Raw genomic sequence first — 16,950 nt, forward strand, 5'->3', positions numbered from 1 at the left:
GCTGGTGTTATGTACTTGTAGATGTGACACAAATATTACTTTCTGAATGATTTTGTGAAAGACAAGAGTAAGAGTCATATGTTTTCATCTTAAACGTTAACAGACTTTACATTACTGAGTAATATATGAGTAATGATTACTCATATAAGTCATGTTTAAAATGAATGTGGGGTTAAGATTTTTATCAACTTTTTGGAAGTTTAAGATACTCTATACAGTTTGTTCTATGTAATCTGACTCCAGATGTGAAAGGAAGGCAGAATTGTTTTTTCTTTTTTTTTTTTTTTTTTTATTTGTTCACACCTGAGTGGCGTAGATCTGGTTACATTGCCATTAAAAAAAATTATATTGTGACAATGAAAATAAAATTATTGTAGAACAGCTCATTTATATGTAATTTTTACTGTTTAAAAAATGTCTGAAGGGACCACTGGCCCCTGGCAATGTCCACATTATCAGATCTGGCCCTCTTTAAAAAAAGTTTGGACACCCCTGCCATAAGGGGCTGGTGCACTGCAGCTCGGTCAGTGGCAGGAAGTGGGCAGCTGCTTCCTGTGACCCAGTTTCAGATAAACAGTAGGAGATGACATAAATTTAGTATTTTATTTTTTTTAAATAAACTGCAGATAAAAGAAAAATAAAGCAGAAACAGTTCACAAACATTTACAATAATAAAGTGCACTCAGATTAAAACGAAATATTATCTATGAAATAAAAATAAAAAAGTTTACAATCAAGAAGGTTTTTACGGCGGCGTATTAAGGCCACGTAAGAAAATAAAAACACTTATCACTACTAGAATAAAGTCGTAAAATATGAAGATAAAACCCGTAATTTTATGAGAATAAAGTTGTAATATTTTGAGAATAAAGTCATTATATTATGAGAATAAAGTCGCAGTTAAAAAAAAAAACCCTCATAATTTAACAAAAATAATGCCACACTTCTATGAGATTCAAGTTGTAATATTTTGAAAATAAATTCACAATAGTGTGATCAAAAGTCATAATTTAGAAATTGTAAACCTTAAGCCTTTTTATTGACAGAGTTTCCAGTTACAGCGAACACAACATGCAAAGCAATGGTGGGCAGGGCTAATAGGCTCAGTATTTGACAGTGCATAAACCCAAAATGAAAGTAGAACCTCACAAACCGTTCCAAGTTCTCCATTATGCAATGAGTGGGTACGACTTTATTCTTGTAAATTATGATATTTTTCCCTACCTGCTTTTAAATTATGACTTTATTCTCATATTATTATGGCTTTATTCTCCAAATATTATGACTTTAATCTCATAAAGTACAACATTATTTTTGTTAAATTATGAGGGGTTTTTTTAAACTATGAATTAATTCTTGAAATGCTATGACTTTATTTTTATAGTGACAAGTGTTTTTTTTTTTTTATGTGGCCCTAATACGCTGTTGTAGATTTTAACAATTAACATTCAAATAAAATAAATATAATTACAATTACACTGTTTTTCATCTTAGCTTGTACTCCTCACAATTAAATGTGTATTCATCTCTATTCCATCTGTTCTGATCGACTTGTAAAAGAATTTTTAGTCTAACTTCCAAATCCTCCAATAACATTCCATTTTCTCTGTGGTCTGGACCTTTCTTCTGTGACTTTAATATAGATCCAATATTGACCCAATCATTGTGTTTCTCTGTTATGAGTCTTGAGGATTATTTAGAAAAGAGTTTACAGCAGAACCAGACGACTGCATCTTTCTGCATTGAGTAGAAGAACCAGGAGAACTTTCTGATTCTTTCTCCATTAGTAAGTTTCCTAAATGTATAAAGGTAACGGAAACTTCTGTGTGAATGGGGTTTGGGAAACATTAAATCTCCACCTACTTGAAGGATCCTCTGTTCATCAAATCCATCCTCACTTGGTCTGATGGGTCAAATGGACCCAGTTCAGGATCAAGTGGATCTGGTTCAGACTGAGTGGTGTTTCCTGAACTTGAAGGCTGCTCTTCATTTGAAGTCCTCATTGAATGTGTTCAAGAAAATATGTCAGTACACTTATATACAATACACAGTTTAAATGAAGACACAATATAAAACAAACAAACAAACAAACAAACAAACAAACAAACAAACATTACCAGCTGTGTCACCAGGACCAGCCAGTGGTAAAGCAGTGGAAAGACAAGGTTCAGCTTCAGTGTGAGATGGGCCTTGAATAAAAATAAACCATCTATTGTAAATGTGTTTATTTGGGTTAAATCTAAAAGATAGTCAAGGTCGATTCTGTGAAGAAAAAACTGCCAACATATTGTCAACTTAGTAGCATCAATGCCAATCTCCTCTTCACCATAAGTAGTGGGGGTACCTCTGACTGCTGTAGGATTTAAAAAAAAAAAAAAAAAATCATGCAAAAATAATGTAAATTAATATGGACAGCAACTTCATGACGAAATCACCAACTGCAGCAGTTTTCAGATTAAAAAAAGAATTTAGGCAGTTTGATCTTAGCAGTTATTTCATGGTCTGTGCTTTGATGGTACTTCACCTCCAGTACCAAAATACTCCTTTACGATTCCTGACATCCAATTTAAAAATACAATTAAACAATAGGATCATGGAGCTGATGTAAAAAATATATATGGTGGAAGTTGTTTCAGAATAAAGCTGTTCATTCTAGTGTAAGATGTTATGAGAACAGAAAGTCACAGTTTAACAAAAATAATGAAATAAAATAAGAAACAAAAACACAATCTGGTGCACATATGATCTAAAAATGAGCAGGAATTTCACTAAACAAGTCACATATCGGAGTCTATTTTCAGTCCAAAAGGAACCGTTTTTTTGTGAGGATTTAATGCTTTTTTCTCAACATACGTGTCTGTAAAAACACTCAGTTTGGATTGTTGATGGAATAAATGAACATAAATGAAATGTACTAGTATGTTCTGACACTTTCTGATGTGAATAAACTGATAATGACAAGTGGAATGTTGGAACTCTGATCAGTAACAGGCCGGGGCGTGAAATATATGAAATGTTGGGTTTGCTTTTATTTTATCAGCAGAACAAACTTTGGATTAGAGTCAGAAAAAACTGGAAATGAGGTTTTTACTCCATTTGATAATAAATTATAATGAATTTTGTAATGAATCCAAATGTTTTTTTCACTGTAAATGTCAGTGTAATGTAAATCAGACTCAGATTTATGATAATTCTTCATTTAAGCAACAAAACAACATGTTACACACACTCTGGACATGAATGAATGAATGACTGAATGAATGTGAACATTTTACTGCTGAAAGATGAAGTATCTAAAAACAGATGGAAATAACACTCACAAGCCTTTACGACTAAAATACTGTAACTCCACCAATAAACAGATGTTTATGGATGTAAATGTACAAAAGATAAAGTTATAATATTAGGACAAAAATAGAATTTCATAAGAGTCAAAGTTCTTTCCAACTTTCAGCCCAAAAGATGAACTGAATGCAGACGTGGAGGCTATTCCCCAGATATTTCCACCTCTTTATGACTTTTCTCCAAACATTCTGTCTTTCTTCTGTAAATACGGTCCTTTAAAGTCATGGTCATTTTCAGCCTAAAGCCATAATCCTCTCACTTTGTAAAAATGCTGATAGATGAGTTATTGTGGAGGCATCGTCTCCGTTAGTGATTTCTTCAAACATCTTCCTCCCTGAAACTATTGGTCAAATTCATTTAAATTTCATCTATATCTTCTTTGGGAGAATGTTTACAAAGTTTGTTGAAAGTTTGTAAAAATATAGATTTTTTTGAACATTCTAAATGTTCCTTTCCTTCTAATGGTCCATATTTTGATGGTTTCTAACATGTAAAAGGTTCCAGATATCAGTAAGTCTTCTGTGTCCTGTCATTTGTTCACATCCAGCCTTTCAGCCTCTGATCAGTCCTCTTAACACTCCAAATCTGACAGTTCAGTGTTTATCACCTGTTTTTCCAACACAGTTCACTCAACTATGAATTGGATCTGGAACAAACTATGACTTAGTTTAATGTTAATTCTTGACTAAATGTTCCAGTGAAATGCTTTGAAGTGACTCTGAGTAAATGCTTGAACATATCTCAGCCTTTTACAGGACAGTTTGATGCACTTTTGTGTCTGTACTTTGTATTTTCTTCATTTTGTTCTGATCTAATCCATGTCCACATGATGTCTGTGTGAATTCTCAGTGCATCAGTCTCATAAATGCCTCCCTGAACTCAGCTTCTGTTTACTTTCACTTTCCTCCTCCGCCGTCGGACAGAGAAGCCGCAGAACTCACTAGGTCTCTGGCGTTTTCCATCAGGAGGCGGATGTGCTCCGAAAACCAGTAATAATCATTTAACCCCCTGCACACATATCATAGGCCACAACTTGGAACTAAATAGATCTGACAGTAACCGTTCTTGTTAGCAAAGCATTAGCATTTCACTAGCTCATTTTTTAGCCGCAGAGATTTTAAAGGGATGTAGCATGCTAACCGCTAACATGTTGAAACAGGATATATAAGCATTCATATCTACCCCCTGATGTATAAACAGAAATAAATCTGAAATTGAACAGTTCTATTTGACATCAGTAGTCTTGAATGACAAACACAATCTTTTCAAGTTCATTATCAAGACATGGCAGTACATGGCTTGCCGTTTAAAAAAACGTTCCCTTACCTTGAACAGCTCGAATACCGCGAAAATCATAATATGGCTTCAGTTTGAAAAGGATTTTAAAGACAAAAGCGAAGACAAAATTCTTCTTCTTAGGTGTGGCAGCTGGTGTTCTATTACTGCCTCCTACTGGATAGGAGTGGTATCCTGGTGCTAATTCACTGAGCTAAAAAAGTTTGTGTTCAAACAACCCAAAAATATTCAGCAGGGATCACATCAGACATAATTACATATAATTTACTATAAAAAATCAATTTAACCCAACAAACACCTTTTTTATGTGTTAAGTGAAAATGAATTGTGAATATAAAGTGAACAACTGCCCTGGTTCACTTTTTTGAGCGTAGCCTGGCTTCAGTGGGCGTCTACCGCTGCTCCTTCTGTTCCAGATCATTAGTGTGCATGTGCTGTCAGTGCATCAAAGATCTGGGAAAAGGCAGATGTCTCACTCTGAGCTACTTCAACTGGTTACGGTCAAACGTGGTTTATCCTGGGATTGGATGCACATGATGACATCACCAACGACCCGTCATCAAATTAGTCATCAACTGATTTTGCCGTCGATTATAAGTCGACTAGTCGTTGCAGCCCTACCAGACATACGATGAGATGAACAAAGAGTAGACAAATAATCAAATATAGAGGCTAGTAGTGGAACCCAACCAACCACTCCTACTGTCAGCAGCATCGTGTTCCTCCCTGAGCTCAGATCTATGTGGACTGTGATGGTCCTTCAGTCCAGACCTGACCTGATCATATCATCATCTGTGTCCTCCAGGTTGAATATCTGTAACCTGTCAGAGACAAGCTGTGAAGATCTGTCCTCAGTTCTCAGATCCCAGTCCTGTAGTCTGACACATCTGGAGCTCAACAACATCATGAATCCTTCAGGTCAGAAGATCCTGTCAGATGGACTAAGGAGTCCAGACTGTAAACTGGAGACTCTCAGGTCAGATAAAGTTAGAATCTGAATTCAATTATTTCTGATCTTTTGGTCCTGACTGAGTTTTATTAAATCATGTTGTACTTGTTTAAATGCAGGTGTATTAGATCTAGAGCTGCACAATCCAGTCAATCACAAGTGTAATCACTAAATCAACCTGTGTAATTATAAAATAGAAAAAGACCACGATTTAAAGGTCAGGATTTAGGTGGATTTATGGTGATCCAAATGGAAAATTAGGGAATGGAAGTTCAACCCCACCTCTGTTCTACGGTGATGATTTGGATTCAGTGACACTGAGCAGATGGAGATACTATGGAAACTATACTATAAACTATAGTGAAACTATAGTTTCAGTTTTTATGTTTGATTTGACTTTGTTAAATGACTCATCTGTACTTTTGATTTGATAAACAAGCAAACAGACTCAAATTACAATAATAAAAAAAAAAGTTTTTCTCTAAATTGTGCAGCTTTATTTGGATTTGAGCTGTAGAACAAAGTGAGATCTACAGGGGTTGGATAAAATAACGGAAACACCTAACATTGTGGCATCATAGAAGGTGTTTCCATTATTTTGTCCAACCCCTGTATGTGGACTGTGATGGTCCTTCAGTCCAGACCTGACCTGATTGTAATCCAAATATCATCTGTGTCCTCTAGGTTGAGTATCTGTAACCTGTCAGAGAGAAGCTGTGAAGGTCTGTCCTCAGTTCTCAGATCCCAGTACTCTAGTCTGACTCATCTGGACCTCGACAACATGGACCTGAAGGATTCAGGACTGAGGATCCTGTCAGATGGACTAAGGAGTCCAGACATGATGTACATGTAGTGGATCAGTCTGAGCTGGTTTTCAGACCAGCTGTTCAGTGTCTGACATGAAACACATGCATGTTCCTTTATTTATAAGTAACAAACACAGGAACTAAACTGTATGAAGATGTATTTGAACCAAATGAGTCTAAATCTACAGATATTATCCAAAGGACAGTAAAGTGTCTACAGTCTGAGGGTTGGACTGGAGTGGAACTGGTTTGTCTGTTCAAACACTGGAACCCAAGAACCATTGAACCTTTGATTTGGAGGTGGTGAAGGATGTTCATTTATGCACTTGATGTTTTTGGACCAATATCTGTACATTTGTGTCTTTATTTGGTCAAAGTCAATCTTCATCCAGTTACATTTGTCTGAGTAACAGTAAAAGATCAGGTCTTTCCAAACTTTGGACAGGGACTGGACTAATCTGAGTCTGTGTTCAGATCTTGTCCTGAACCGAGTCAGTCCAATAGAAACTGGCTCCAGGTCAATCCCATTTGTGCTGAAATCCATCCACAGAATAACTGTGTCCAACAGCTGACGCTGCTTCTTTTCCCTCCTCAGATGATGTGTGATGTTTTGTGTTGCAGACTGTCAGGATGTCTGATCACAGAGGAAGGATGTTCTTCTCTGGTCTCAGCCCTACAGTCCAATCCGTCCCATCTCAGACTGCTAGACCTGAGCTACAACCATCCAGGAGCCTCAGGACAGGAGCTGTGTGCTCTAGTGGAGGATCCACACTGGAGACTGGACACTGTCAGGTATGGACTGAGCTGATGCACACACAGATAATGTGTGACAGAACAGGTGGAGCTGACAGGAACACTGTGTCACAGCTGATTCCACATCCTTTACTGAAGTTCCAGTCACAGATACAGACGTTCAATAAGGGACTGACAGGAACAACTGACTGGATGTGAACAGAAAAACTGGAGTGGATCAGAGTGATGGAATGTCCATGTTTAATTCTGCTCTGACACCTCCTTCTCCTTTTCAGGTTGGAGCCCAGTGGAGTCCGATGGTTGAAACCAGGTCTGAGGAAGTGTAAGTGGATTTCCATTGGATTACAGATGAAACCCAACCTGAACATACACAAGGAGCTGGTACCACATTAGAAAACACATCAACTGTCAGTGAAGACAGTGGGTGAGCTGACAGCTGATTGGTCAGGACACGGATCACATGACACAAATACCCTGAGGGACGAGTCCTCAGAACCTCAGACCATTGGCCGATCACACCTCCTCTGTCTTTATGGATCATTCTAGTGTCGTTCTTATGCCACTGTCTGATAAAGGTGGAAGATGAACAAAAAAATAAAGTCAAAAACACAGCTGAGTCGATCAGGAGGAAAGTTTGTCACAGTAACAAGTTCAACCCAAAACATCAAATCACTTTCATGAATATTTATTATCCATTAGATAAAGGCTGTAATATTATGGATTTTATGGACAATTAGGAAAAAGGGAAAGATTAAATTAATAAATCTGTGCAAAGGTTGTCACTAATAAAGTTTGGTTTTGATCAGGAAGGTTTTTGACAGTGAACTTGGAGACACAGACTGAACAGAACCATTGGAATGAAATGTCAGTAAATTCCAGTTCCTGTCTATCTGTCCTTGACTACTGCCTACATGACATTAGCCAGAAAAACCACAACTACAGCTCACATCTCAGAGATTCTCTGAAATAAAACTCACACAGACCCGTTTCAGACCAGACCTTTATTTGTCTCCATCATGAATTTACCCAAGACCATCAGAACTCAAACCTGTGGAGGTTTAAAGTGCTGTGACGCTGCTACCCATCAGTCATCTGCACTGGAACACACATTATCTATGTGATCACATGATCAGCATTTATTTAGTCAAATATTTCTGTGGAGGATTTTCATGATAACTTCATGACTTCTGTGTTTGGTCTTTGAATGAACTACTAGGACTTGTACAGCTATCAGTAGTTGGGTTTAATATAATACAAACTGAACCAAAATGAACAAAAAACTAAATTAAATAGAGAACAGCAAAGTTACAAAGGACATCCTTTAAATATTCAACAAAATCAACATTTTATTAATTTTCTTTGAGTATTTTTTCATTTTTCTGATTATTTTGTTCAGTTTGTCTTTTTTATGCTAATTTTGCTGATTAAGTTTATATTTTGTTTTATTAATTTTGTTAATTTTGCATTTAATTTAATTAGTTTAATTATTTAGTTTAATTTAGTTTTTTGTTCATTTCCATTCATTTGACTGATTAGTGTGTTCAGTTTTTATTCCTTTTGTTGAGTATTAGTGTTTGTAATGTGGTACCAGCTGAGGTTGTGTAACTGTGGTTTAATATTCACACTAATGTGGCGTCTTTCCTTGTGACTGCACAGCTAGCAGCTAGCTTACAGCTATAAAACACACACATCACCAATCCAACAAATGGTCATTTGTGTCACAGTAACAGTGTGTGAACCAGGGACACAATTACAAACAACAAGTCTTTCTCTAGTCTGTCCCCTAAAGTCAAATCAAGCTGATCACTGATCAATAACTGCAGCTGTTTTGTGTTTTCTTCTGTCCATCAGATTTCTGTGAACTCACCCTGGATCCAAACACAGCGAACGAAAAACTCAAACTGTCTGAAAACAACAAGAAGGTGGAAGGAGTGGAGGAGGTTCAGTCATATCCTGATCATCAGGACAGATTTGAGGACTGGGAACAGCTGATGTGTTCAACTGGTCTGACTGGTTGCTGTTACTGGGAGGTCCAGTGGAGTGGAGAGGTTTATATATCAGTGACTTACAGAGGAATCAGAAGGAAAGGAGAGAGTACAGACTGTGGGTTTGGAGAAAATGATCAGTCCTGGAGTCTGGTCTGTTATGAAGGTGGATACGGTGTCTGGCATAATAAGAAATTCACACTCCTCCATCAGTCCTCCTCCTCCTCCTCCTCCTCCTCCTCCTCCTCCTCCTCCTCCTCCTCTGGTACAGTATCGGTGTATGTGGACTGTCCTGCCGGATCTGTGTCCTTCTACAGAGTCTCCTCTGACAAACTGATCCACATCTGCACCTTCAAAACCACATTCACTGAACCACTGTTTGGAGGATTTAGACTGGGGAGACCAGGATCCACAGTGTGTTTGTGTGATGTGTAGATGTGTTGTATAGTTGTGTAGTTTTGTTGTGTTCAACATGAAATTGTTCAGACAAATCAGTTGAATTTTAACACAATTCTGTCTGAGTTGATCGTCTACAAATACACAGAACATTTAGAAACACCAATAACAGAAATCAGACTGAATTCAACAATTATTTTGAGTATTTTTGACGCTTGTTTAGTTTATTTTACTTAATTCTTTTTATTTGCTTTATTTTGCTGATTTTTTTCCCCTGTGTTTTCATTTTTCTTTTATGATCATTATTTTGATAACTAAAGTTCACTTTGGCTATTATCTTGTTAATTTTTGTACATTTTCAGGATTCACTTCTTATATTTTTCTTCATTTATGTTCATTATTTTGTTCATTTCATTATTTTATATTTTCCCATTTTTGTTCATTCTTTTTTCTTTTGCTTCGTTTCATTTTCTTTGTTACTTTGTCCTTTTTTCCCATGTTTCCATTTTATTGTTTTACTATTTTTCATTTTGATACATTATGACAATTGTTTTGTTTATTTTTGTTGCTCATTTTTAAAATTTTCATTAATTCCTAGTATTTACTTAATTATGATGAATTATTTGTCCCGTGTTTTCATTTTTCTTCATTTATGTTGATTATTTTGTTATTTTTTGTAAATTTTGGTGATTATTTCATTCTGTTTTTCTTCCTGTTGTTTATTTAGTTCCTGTTGGTTGTTTGGTTCTAGTTTTCAGTTGTAGTGCTCATTACTTAGACTCTAAATAAGTCTTAGAGGTTCTTCTGCTATAACACTGCTGCCCATAATGTTGGAATAAAGTCTTTTTCCTCTTGTCATGAAATGATTGTGAATGTGTGATTTCTTGTTAATACAGTGGAACTGGACTATCCAAACTTAATCCCCAGCTGAATGTGTGAGGTTGTCAGGTTCTGTCTCTATGTTCCAGTCCTGTGGTTTGGATGCACATCAATCTAACTATAGAAGTGGGCGGGACTTTCACTGGAGGAGAACTCTACTCATCCACTCATAGTCCATATATGACTTCTATCAGTGATCAATAGGAACTACACTGATATCTGGAACCATTTACATGTTAGAAACCATCAAAATATGGACCATTAGAGGGAAAGACATTTAGAATATTTTAAAAATCTGTTTGGACAGAAGCAGAAACATGTGAAACTGTCAGTGCAGGTCAGTGATGTTTGATTGAGTTGATGTGGCAGATATTCAGTCTCTGCACATAAACCATTATTCTGATCCTTGTTTTGGTTCTGTTTTCAGTGTCCATTTGTGACAGGTGGAGTAGACCACTGTCAGGGTCCAGCGAGCCCCCTTGTGTCCATTTTATGTACTGCACTCCATGTTGAACCTCAAATTGCTGCTGTTGTGGTTCTTTTATTGTTCAGTGCAGTTTATTAATGACATTGATGTTAATTTGTGTATATTTTCCATCCAACCACAGCTAACCTACAGAGGTGTGTGTGTGTGTGTGTGTGTGTGTGTGTGTGTGTGTGTGTGGTTGAGGACCATCATTAACCCTTTCATGCATGACATCCACATTTGTGGACTCATAGTTGAAGCTCACTTTCCAAAGGGTTATAAATGCAGTATTCTCCAAACCACATGGGAGCAGTCTTTATAGACCCTAAACAATACAATGAAAAAATGATAATCTTAGTTTTATAATTTTAACTGCTCAATGATCGCATAAAGTTAAGATGGCTGCTGCTGATGGCCATGTGTTAAATGCTCCAGGAATATCTGTCAAAATGTCTACTTAAGAAGGCTGAGCCAGGTGAAAAACATATTGGTGTGTAGAGGAAAGTGTGTTGAACAAATGTCTGCTTTTAAAAATGAATTTTGATGAAAAATACAACTTGCACCCCCTGAAAATCAACTGTCCACATGTGGGACTAATATAAATATACAACAAATATAAGTTTAAAATCCTCATTGAATGTAATAATATACTAAATTCTTCATTTATAAGATTTAGGCATCTTTATATGTCTGATAAATGTTAATGTCTTTGGGTATAAAGCAATAATCTTTCAACAATTCAAATAAAACTATCATAATCACAGCTATATGTTATTTTGACTCCTTTGATGTATGATGCATCCAGTGTTCAGACCACCAGGAGGAGTTTCCCTCTCTTGTAATATCAGTTTTTTTCTCTCTTATATGTGTTTGTACATCCTATAAAAACATTAAACTCTCATAATGTTGCATTTTTTTGTCCCAGGTTATTTATTGATTTTTAACATTTTTACCCCCTTGTTGCATGGTGTCCACATATGGACACTTAACCTCCTGAGACCCAGGAAATGTCAGCAAAGTACAAGCTTTTTTGTTTTTTATTAAATAAGTGCCTATATTGGAAACATCATGATACAACAGTTTTTTCAGATGCAGTTTTTAACATTTTTATGGAATGTCCTTTGTGGTGGACAGTTTTCTTTTCCTTTTTTGGTATAAAGTTGTGAATCTCTTACCCACAAATGTGGACAGAAAACCCATATCTGGGTCTTAGGAGGTTAAATATCTTAATAAAACCATAATTTTTAAACAAAATTCAAAACGCATTTAAACTTTGGCCTAGTCTTGAATAATAACATTAATCAAAAAAAAAAAAAAAATCTCAATACTTTTTTTAATCATTCCTGCATGAAAGGGTTGAGTGGCCTAAACTCCTGGAGCGCTGCCGTCTTTGTGACAGAACACTGAGGCCACACTTGGAAACACCAGCATCCATCCATCTACATATACATCACACTGACCAAGGCAGCTCATTATGATGGGATGGAAATCTATTTGTAGACTTTTATCTGGACTCCGAGACAAATGTGTGGTTTTTGCCGGTGGATGAAAATAATCCTAAATGTGTTGTTTGACGTGTCCACATGAGTGTGTTTGTCCTGTGTGTGGTTGTGAACTCCTGTTTGCTGAATCATCCAGAACTTTGCCGACTGCTCTGAGCTGATGGAATATGTGAGTGTCCAACTGGTGCTGAGTAGAGTTGTGTTGGTGTTTAGTGTTGATCAGGGACTGGAACCAGGCATATATGATGGTGTTGTGGAGCTGATGGGATATGTAGACTCGTCCTCTGATGCTCTTCAGATGGGACTGTCCTTCAGCGAGGGGTCGAAGGTCCATCCTGTCCAAGTCTGGCAGATCCACTGTGTGTCCACCAGTCCAAGCAGGTCAGTGTCAGGGTTTCTCACACCACACTGGGTCCTTCTTCCACATTGTCTTCAAATGCATCAGCTGCAGAGAACCACCGTCTCCATGGTGACGACACAATCGCAGCCACAAGTGTCAAAACCAAGAGTAGAACTGATCCAATGAAGTGATGAAACAGCATTAAAGAGTCCGGCCTCCTTGGTTCCACTAATGTGAACTGTGTCATGGATTTGATTTGTTTTGATTCTGGACAGTTCTGGACCTGACTGTTGTCTGGACACAGAACTGAATTAGTAAAGTTTTTATCCATGTTGTTGATAAAATGACCTTTTGCTGTTGCCGTCTCTGGATCAGATGATTGTGATTCCTGTGTTCAAGTAGTTTTTAGAAATAAGTTATTTTAAACATTTAAATTACAACTAATGATGAAATAGTTCATGTAGATTTTAATTTTTATTAAGATCTGAACCACAAACTGATGATTTGGAAAGCTCAAAGTGAGTAAAGTTAAGTGTATTTTTATTAAGATATTTAAACTCATGAATTTTGGTTTAGTTCATCTTACAGTCTTATGTTAAACTTAACTAGTAATCTTTTATGTTTTCAGATTGTATTAAGAAGGTTAAGATATTCTGTAAATAGCTCCACAACAAGTTACTTTAAATTCATGTTACAAAATACTAACCACAATCAAATACATAATAAACCTCAGTATGCAGTCTGCAAATAAAGTCACCTTGTTCTATCCTCACTATGTGTGAAGCCACCCTTGCAGAGCGAGGCAGACAGTTAACAACAGAAGGTGAAGAAGAATCAGGAAGAGACCAATTTGAGTTTGAAGGTGAAGTCTTGTTTGGGTTGCTTATTTTCTTTCGTTCCCTTCTTTTAATAAAATACAAACAAATACATGTATTACAGTGTGTGCTGAAATATGTTTCCACTGTAAGCACTTCTTAACTTTTACTCATCCTTTTTAAATGCATGAATTAACAACCATACATGAATTAAACAGCTAAATATTCCAGCAATTACAAACCAATGAAACAAGCATGTACAGTATATAAACCATATGACATTACCTTAAATATGCAATAAGGGGGACAGGAAATGCAGTAATCTTGTACAGAATGTACACAGTAAAAAGTGTTTTTCTGAACTGCATTAACATTACATGTAATCTAATTGGCATGAATCAAAAATACTCCAATGCTAATAATATGCACAAGTTTCTCCCAGAGTGCACAAATAATTTGCTAGTAAAGGAAACACAGAAATTGCTACCAAATAGCATCCGCATTAGCTCCGAACTGAGTACATACAAGCTAGCACTGACACAAAACAGACTGCCACCTGACTCAAATATTAGCAGTGAACAGAACGCTTCCACCACAAAGTGAAAACTTATTTGTGCTCTGTAAAAGGTGCGAGCAATCATACTTCTAAGCTAATGACAAAATAATTGTAAAACTAATACTTACAGACATATATTCGTCTAGATTTATCGACCAGGATGAAAGCTGCACATAACTTCAATGTGACCAAACAGAATGATAACAGTACATACAGGGTGCCCACAGATGACGCCATTCAACAACTTTAAGAGAAGAACACACCTTATGAACACAAAAGTTAATAGAAAACTGCACAATGAGCCGTTCAATTCAGCGAACAATTAGATTTCAGTTGTAAAGGTCCGTTCACAGTAAAGCCTGAGCGCTTACCGCCTGTCTCTCCAGAGTCTCAGTGAGTCATTCTCACTGATGATTCTTCTCTGATGGTATCCACGCTGTAATGAACCCCTCTTGCTGCTGCTGCCATGATGTCCTCTAAGCTCCCAGTACCCAACAACATTAGTGTCCGCCTAAGTATTTATTTATTTATTTTTCTGCTATTTTAAAGGGTCCGGGCATGCGCACCTAATTTATAAATTGGTTCCACCTGGTTTCTCCCGCAGAAGTTGGGGTAACAGGCAGTACAATGAGAGAGAGAGAGAGAGAGAGAGAGAGAGAGGGAGAGAGGGAGAGAGAGAGAGAGAGAGAGAGAGAGAGAGAGAGAGAGAGAGAGAGAGAGAGAGAGAGAGAAAACAGATATATGTTCAGGCCAGACAGGGGAGAAGCCAGGAGAGTTTGGGTTCCAGGGGAGCCGGCAGGTGTCCTCTGACCCGGAGAGAGAGCAACCATAGTCCGAGTAGGACCAGGTCCGCCTGCTCCAGGGATTCAAATTCTCCTCTCAAGAGTCCTGGGTCCACACCAGTCCACTTCCAGATTCCTCACTTAAAGTCACGTTAAGTCTTTTCCTACTTTCCTTTTCGTTGTCACTTCTCCTGTCGATCAAACCTCCTTCCAGTCTCTCCTTTGTTTGCGTTTCCCTCCACCACACAGCCCTCAGGTGGGCCTGATTTCTACCCCCCCCCTTACCAGTGATGTCACCTCCTGGTTCCTGCTACAGAGTGGTGCATTAGAACACACTTCTGTACTCTGAAGACAACAAAACACAGCTTTCAGTCTGGTGTTTGTCTTCACATCTGGATCCTGTGAAGCCTGATCTGGAGGTTTTGAAGTCTGATGCTCTTGTCAGAAGAAGTTGGTGCTGCTGGTTCACACACTGTGTTTCTTCTTCTCATCTGATGCTGAGGTACTGTTTGGTCCAGACGTTGATGATTCACATCTGAGTTGATGATGGGAGAGAGCAGAGGATGACGAGGATCATTTTGGACATTGATAACACTCCAACTATCTTGGCGTGTTATGACTGATTGTCTAGAGTCTTACTTTTTGTACAACTGTTCAGTTTTTGTCTTTTGTGGAAATGTTTGACACGTTCATGTTTGGTACATCGTGAACCTGTGATAAAAGATCCGTCACCAAATCTGCACTGGTTGGGATTCTCTCCAATATGGGTCTGTTGGTGACACTTGTAAGAGGAATAGGACCAGAATATCTTTGTGCACCGATCACAGGGGTACATCACCTTCTTGTGGTGAACACAGTGATGAGAACGTAAAGCAGAAGAGGAACTGAAAGTCTTCCCACACTGGTCACAGTAATATGGTCTTTCTCCAGTGTGGATACGTTGGTGGATTTTGAGCACACTCATACGAGTGAAAGCCTTCCCACACTGGTCACAGTAATATGGTCTCTCTCCAGTGTGAACGCGTTGGTGGCTTTTTAAGTCACTTGTAGAGGTGAAAGCCTTTCCACACTGGTAACAGTCATATGGTCTTTCTCCAGTGTGGATGTGTTGGTGGTTTTTCAGCACACTCATATGGGTGAAAGTCTTTCCACACTGGTCACAGTAATATGGTCTTTCTCCAGTGTGGATGCGTTGGTGGATTTTAAGTGCAGCCATTTGGGTGAAAGTCTTCCCACACTGATCACATTCATATGGTCTTTCTCCAGTGTGGGTGAGTTGGTGTCGTTTAAGCACACTCATACGAGTGAATGCCTTCCCACACTGGTCACAGTTATATAGTCTCTCTCCAGTGTGGGTGCGTTGGTGGACTTTTAAGTTACTTGCTAAGGTGAAAGTCTTTCCACACTGGTCACAGTCATATGGTCTTTCTCCAGTGTGGAAGCGTAGGTGTTCCTTCAGCCTACTTATTCTGGTGAAACTCTTCCCACACTGGTCACAGTCATATGGTCTTTCTCCAGTGTGGAGGCGTAGGTGCCTTTTTAAGTCATGTGCTCTGGTGAAAGTCTTTCCACACTGGTCACAGGTGGGTCTTCCATCCATGTTTGCTGGAATCAGGTGATCTTGGTCTTCCTCCAGATATAACTTTTAGGTTTCAGTTCAAATCCACCTTTGGCTTCTCTCTACATGAAAACACACACAAGCAGAGGAGGTGTTCACTGAAATGCAATGGAATGGAACACAACATACACATCCATTTGGAACCAGATTAAGCAGAAAGACAAAATCAACTAGTTAGGCAATTGATGAGACATTTTCAAGACAAACAATATTTGATGGTTTCTCCTTAAAAGGCCCAGTGTGAATTCATTTAACGAGGATTGCAGCGACACCTTTGGCCAGAATTAGTGTTTTTAAGGGACAAAGACTCCACTTCCCATGAGCACTAGCACCTACTGTCGTAAGGGCCAAGGTGTGCATTTGTTTTGAAGCTAATGAATGCAGAGCAGATCCTCTTTACAACTCTGATTTTCTTTTTTCAAGACAGCAACTTCCAGGGTGTAAAGCGACATTTGAAAGGAG

At 37.9% G+C, this 16,950-nt stretch overlaps 3 protein-coding genes across 3 annotated transcripts in view; 1 reads left to right on the top strand and 2 right to left on the bottom strand.

Moving 5' to 3' along the window:
• LOC115433363 (NLR family CARD domain-containing protein 3-like) overlaps positions 1–16,950 on the bottom strand; it is a 102,953-nt gene that overhangs the window by 33,913 nt on the left and 52,090 nt on the right. The window lies entirely within an intron of this gene.
• On the top strand, positions 5,249–7,105 carry LOC115433517 (NACHT, LRR and PYD domains-containing protein 12-like). The gene is made up of 2 exons (XM_030154985.1): positions 5,249–5,617; positions 6,275–7,105. The coding sequence occupies exons 1-2, from the start codon at positions 5,382–5,384 to the stop codon at positions 6,441–6,443; spliced, it is 405 nt and encodes a 134-aa protein (XP_030010845.1). The 5' UTR covers positions 5,249–5,381; the 3' UTR covers positions 6,444–7,105.
• On the bottom strand, positions 15,432–16,531 carry LOC115433494 (zinc finger protein 239-like). Its single transcript, XM_030154947.1, has 3 exons — positions 16,433–16,531; positions 16,240–16,348; positions 15,432–16,071 (listed from the first exon to the last, which is right to left on the bottom strand). Exons 1-3 carry the CDS (start codon positions 16,468–16,470, stop codon positions 15,484–15,486), a joined length of 735 nt encoding a protein of 244 aa, XP_030010807.1. The 5' UTR covers positions 16,471–16,531; the 3' UTR covers positions 15,432–15,483.

Source organism: Sphaeramia orbicularis, chromosome 2 (assembly GCF_902148855.1).
Source record: "Sphaeramia orbicularis chromosome 2, fSphaOr1.1, whole genome shotgun sequence".
Lineage (NCBI taxonomy): Eukaryota > Metazoa > Chordata > Actinopteri > Kurtiformes > Apogonidae > Sphaeramia > Sphaeramia orbicularis.

What these genes read in the sequence shown, in the direction of transcription:
- LOC115433517 (XM_030154985.1), top strand. Translation starts at nt 5,382, where the DNA reads ATGTGGACTGTGATGGTCCTTCAGTCCAGACCTGACCTGATCATATCA. An exon ending in TGTAAACTGGAGACTCTCAG is followed by an intron (nt 5,618 to 6,274) that starts GTCAGATAAAGT and finishes TGTGTCCTCTAG; the next exon opens with GTTGAGTATCTGTAACCTGT.
- LOC115433494 (XM_030154947.1), bottom strand. Translation starts at nt 16,470, where the DNA reads ATGGATGGAAGACCCACCTGTGACCAGTGTGGAAAGAC. An exon ending in TGTGACCAGTGTGGAAAGAC is followed by an intron (nt 16,349 to 16,432) that starts TTTCACCAGAGC and finishes GTGTGGGAAGAG; the next exon opens with TTTCACCAGAATAAGTAGGC. An exon ending in CCTTAGCAAGTAACTTAAAA is followed by an intron (nt 16,072 to 16,239) that starts GTCCACCAACGC and finishes GCTGCACTTAAA; the next exon opens with ATCCACCAACGCATCCACAC.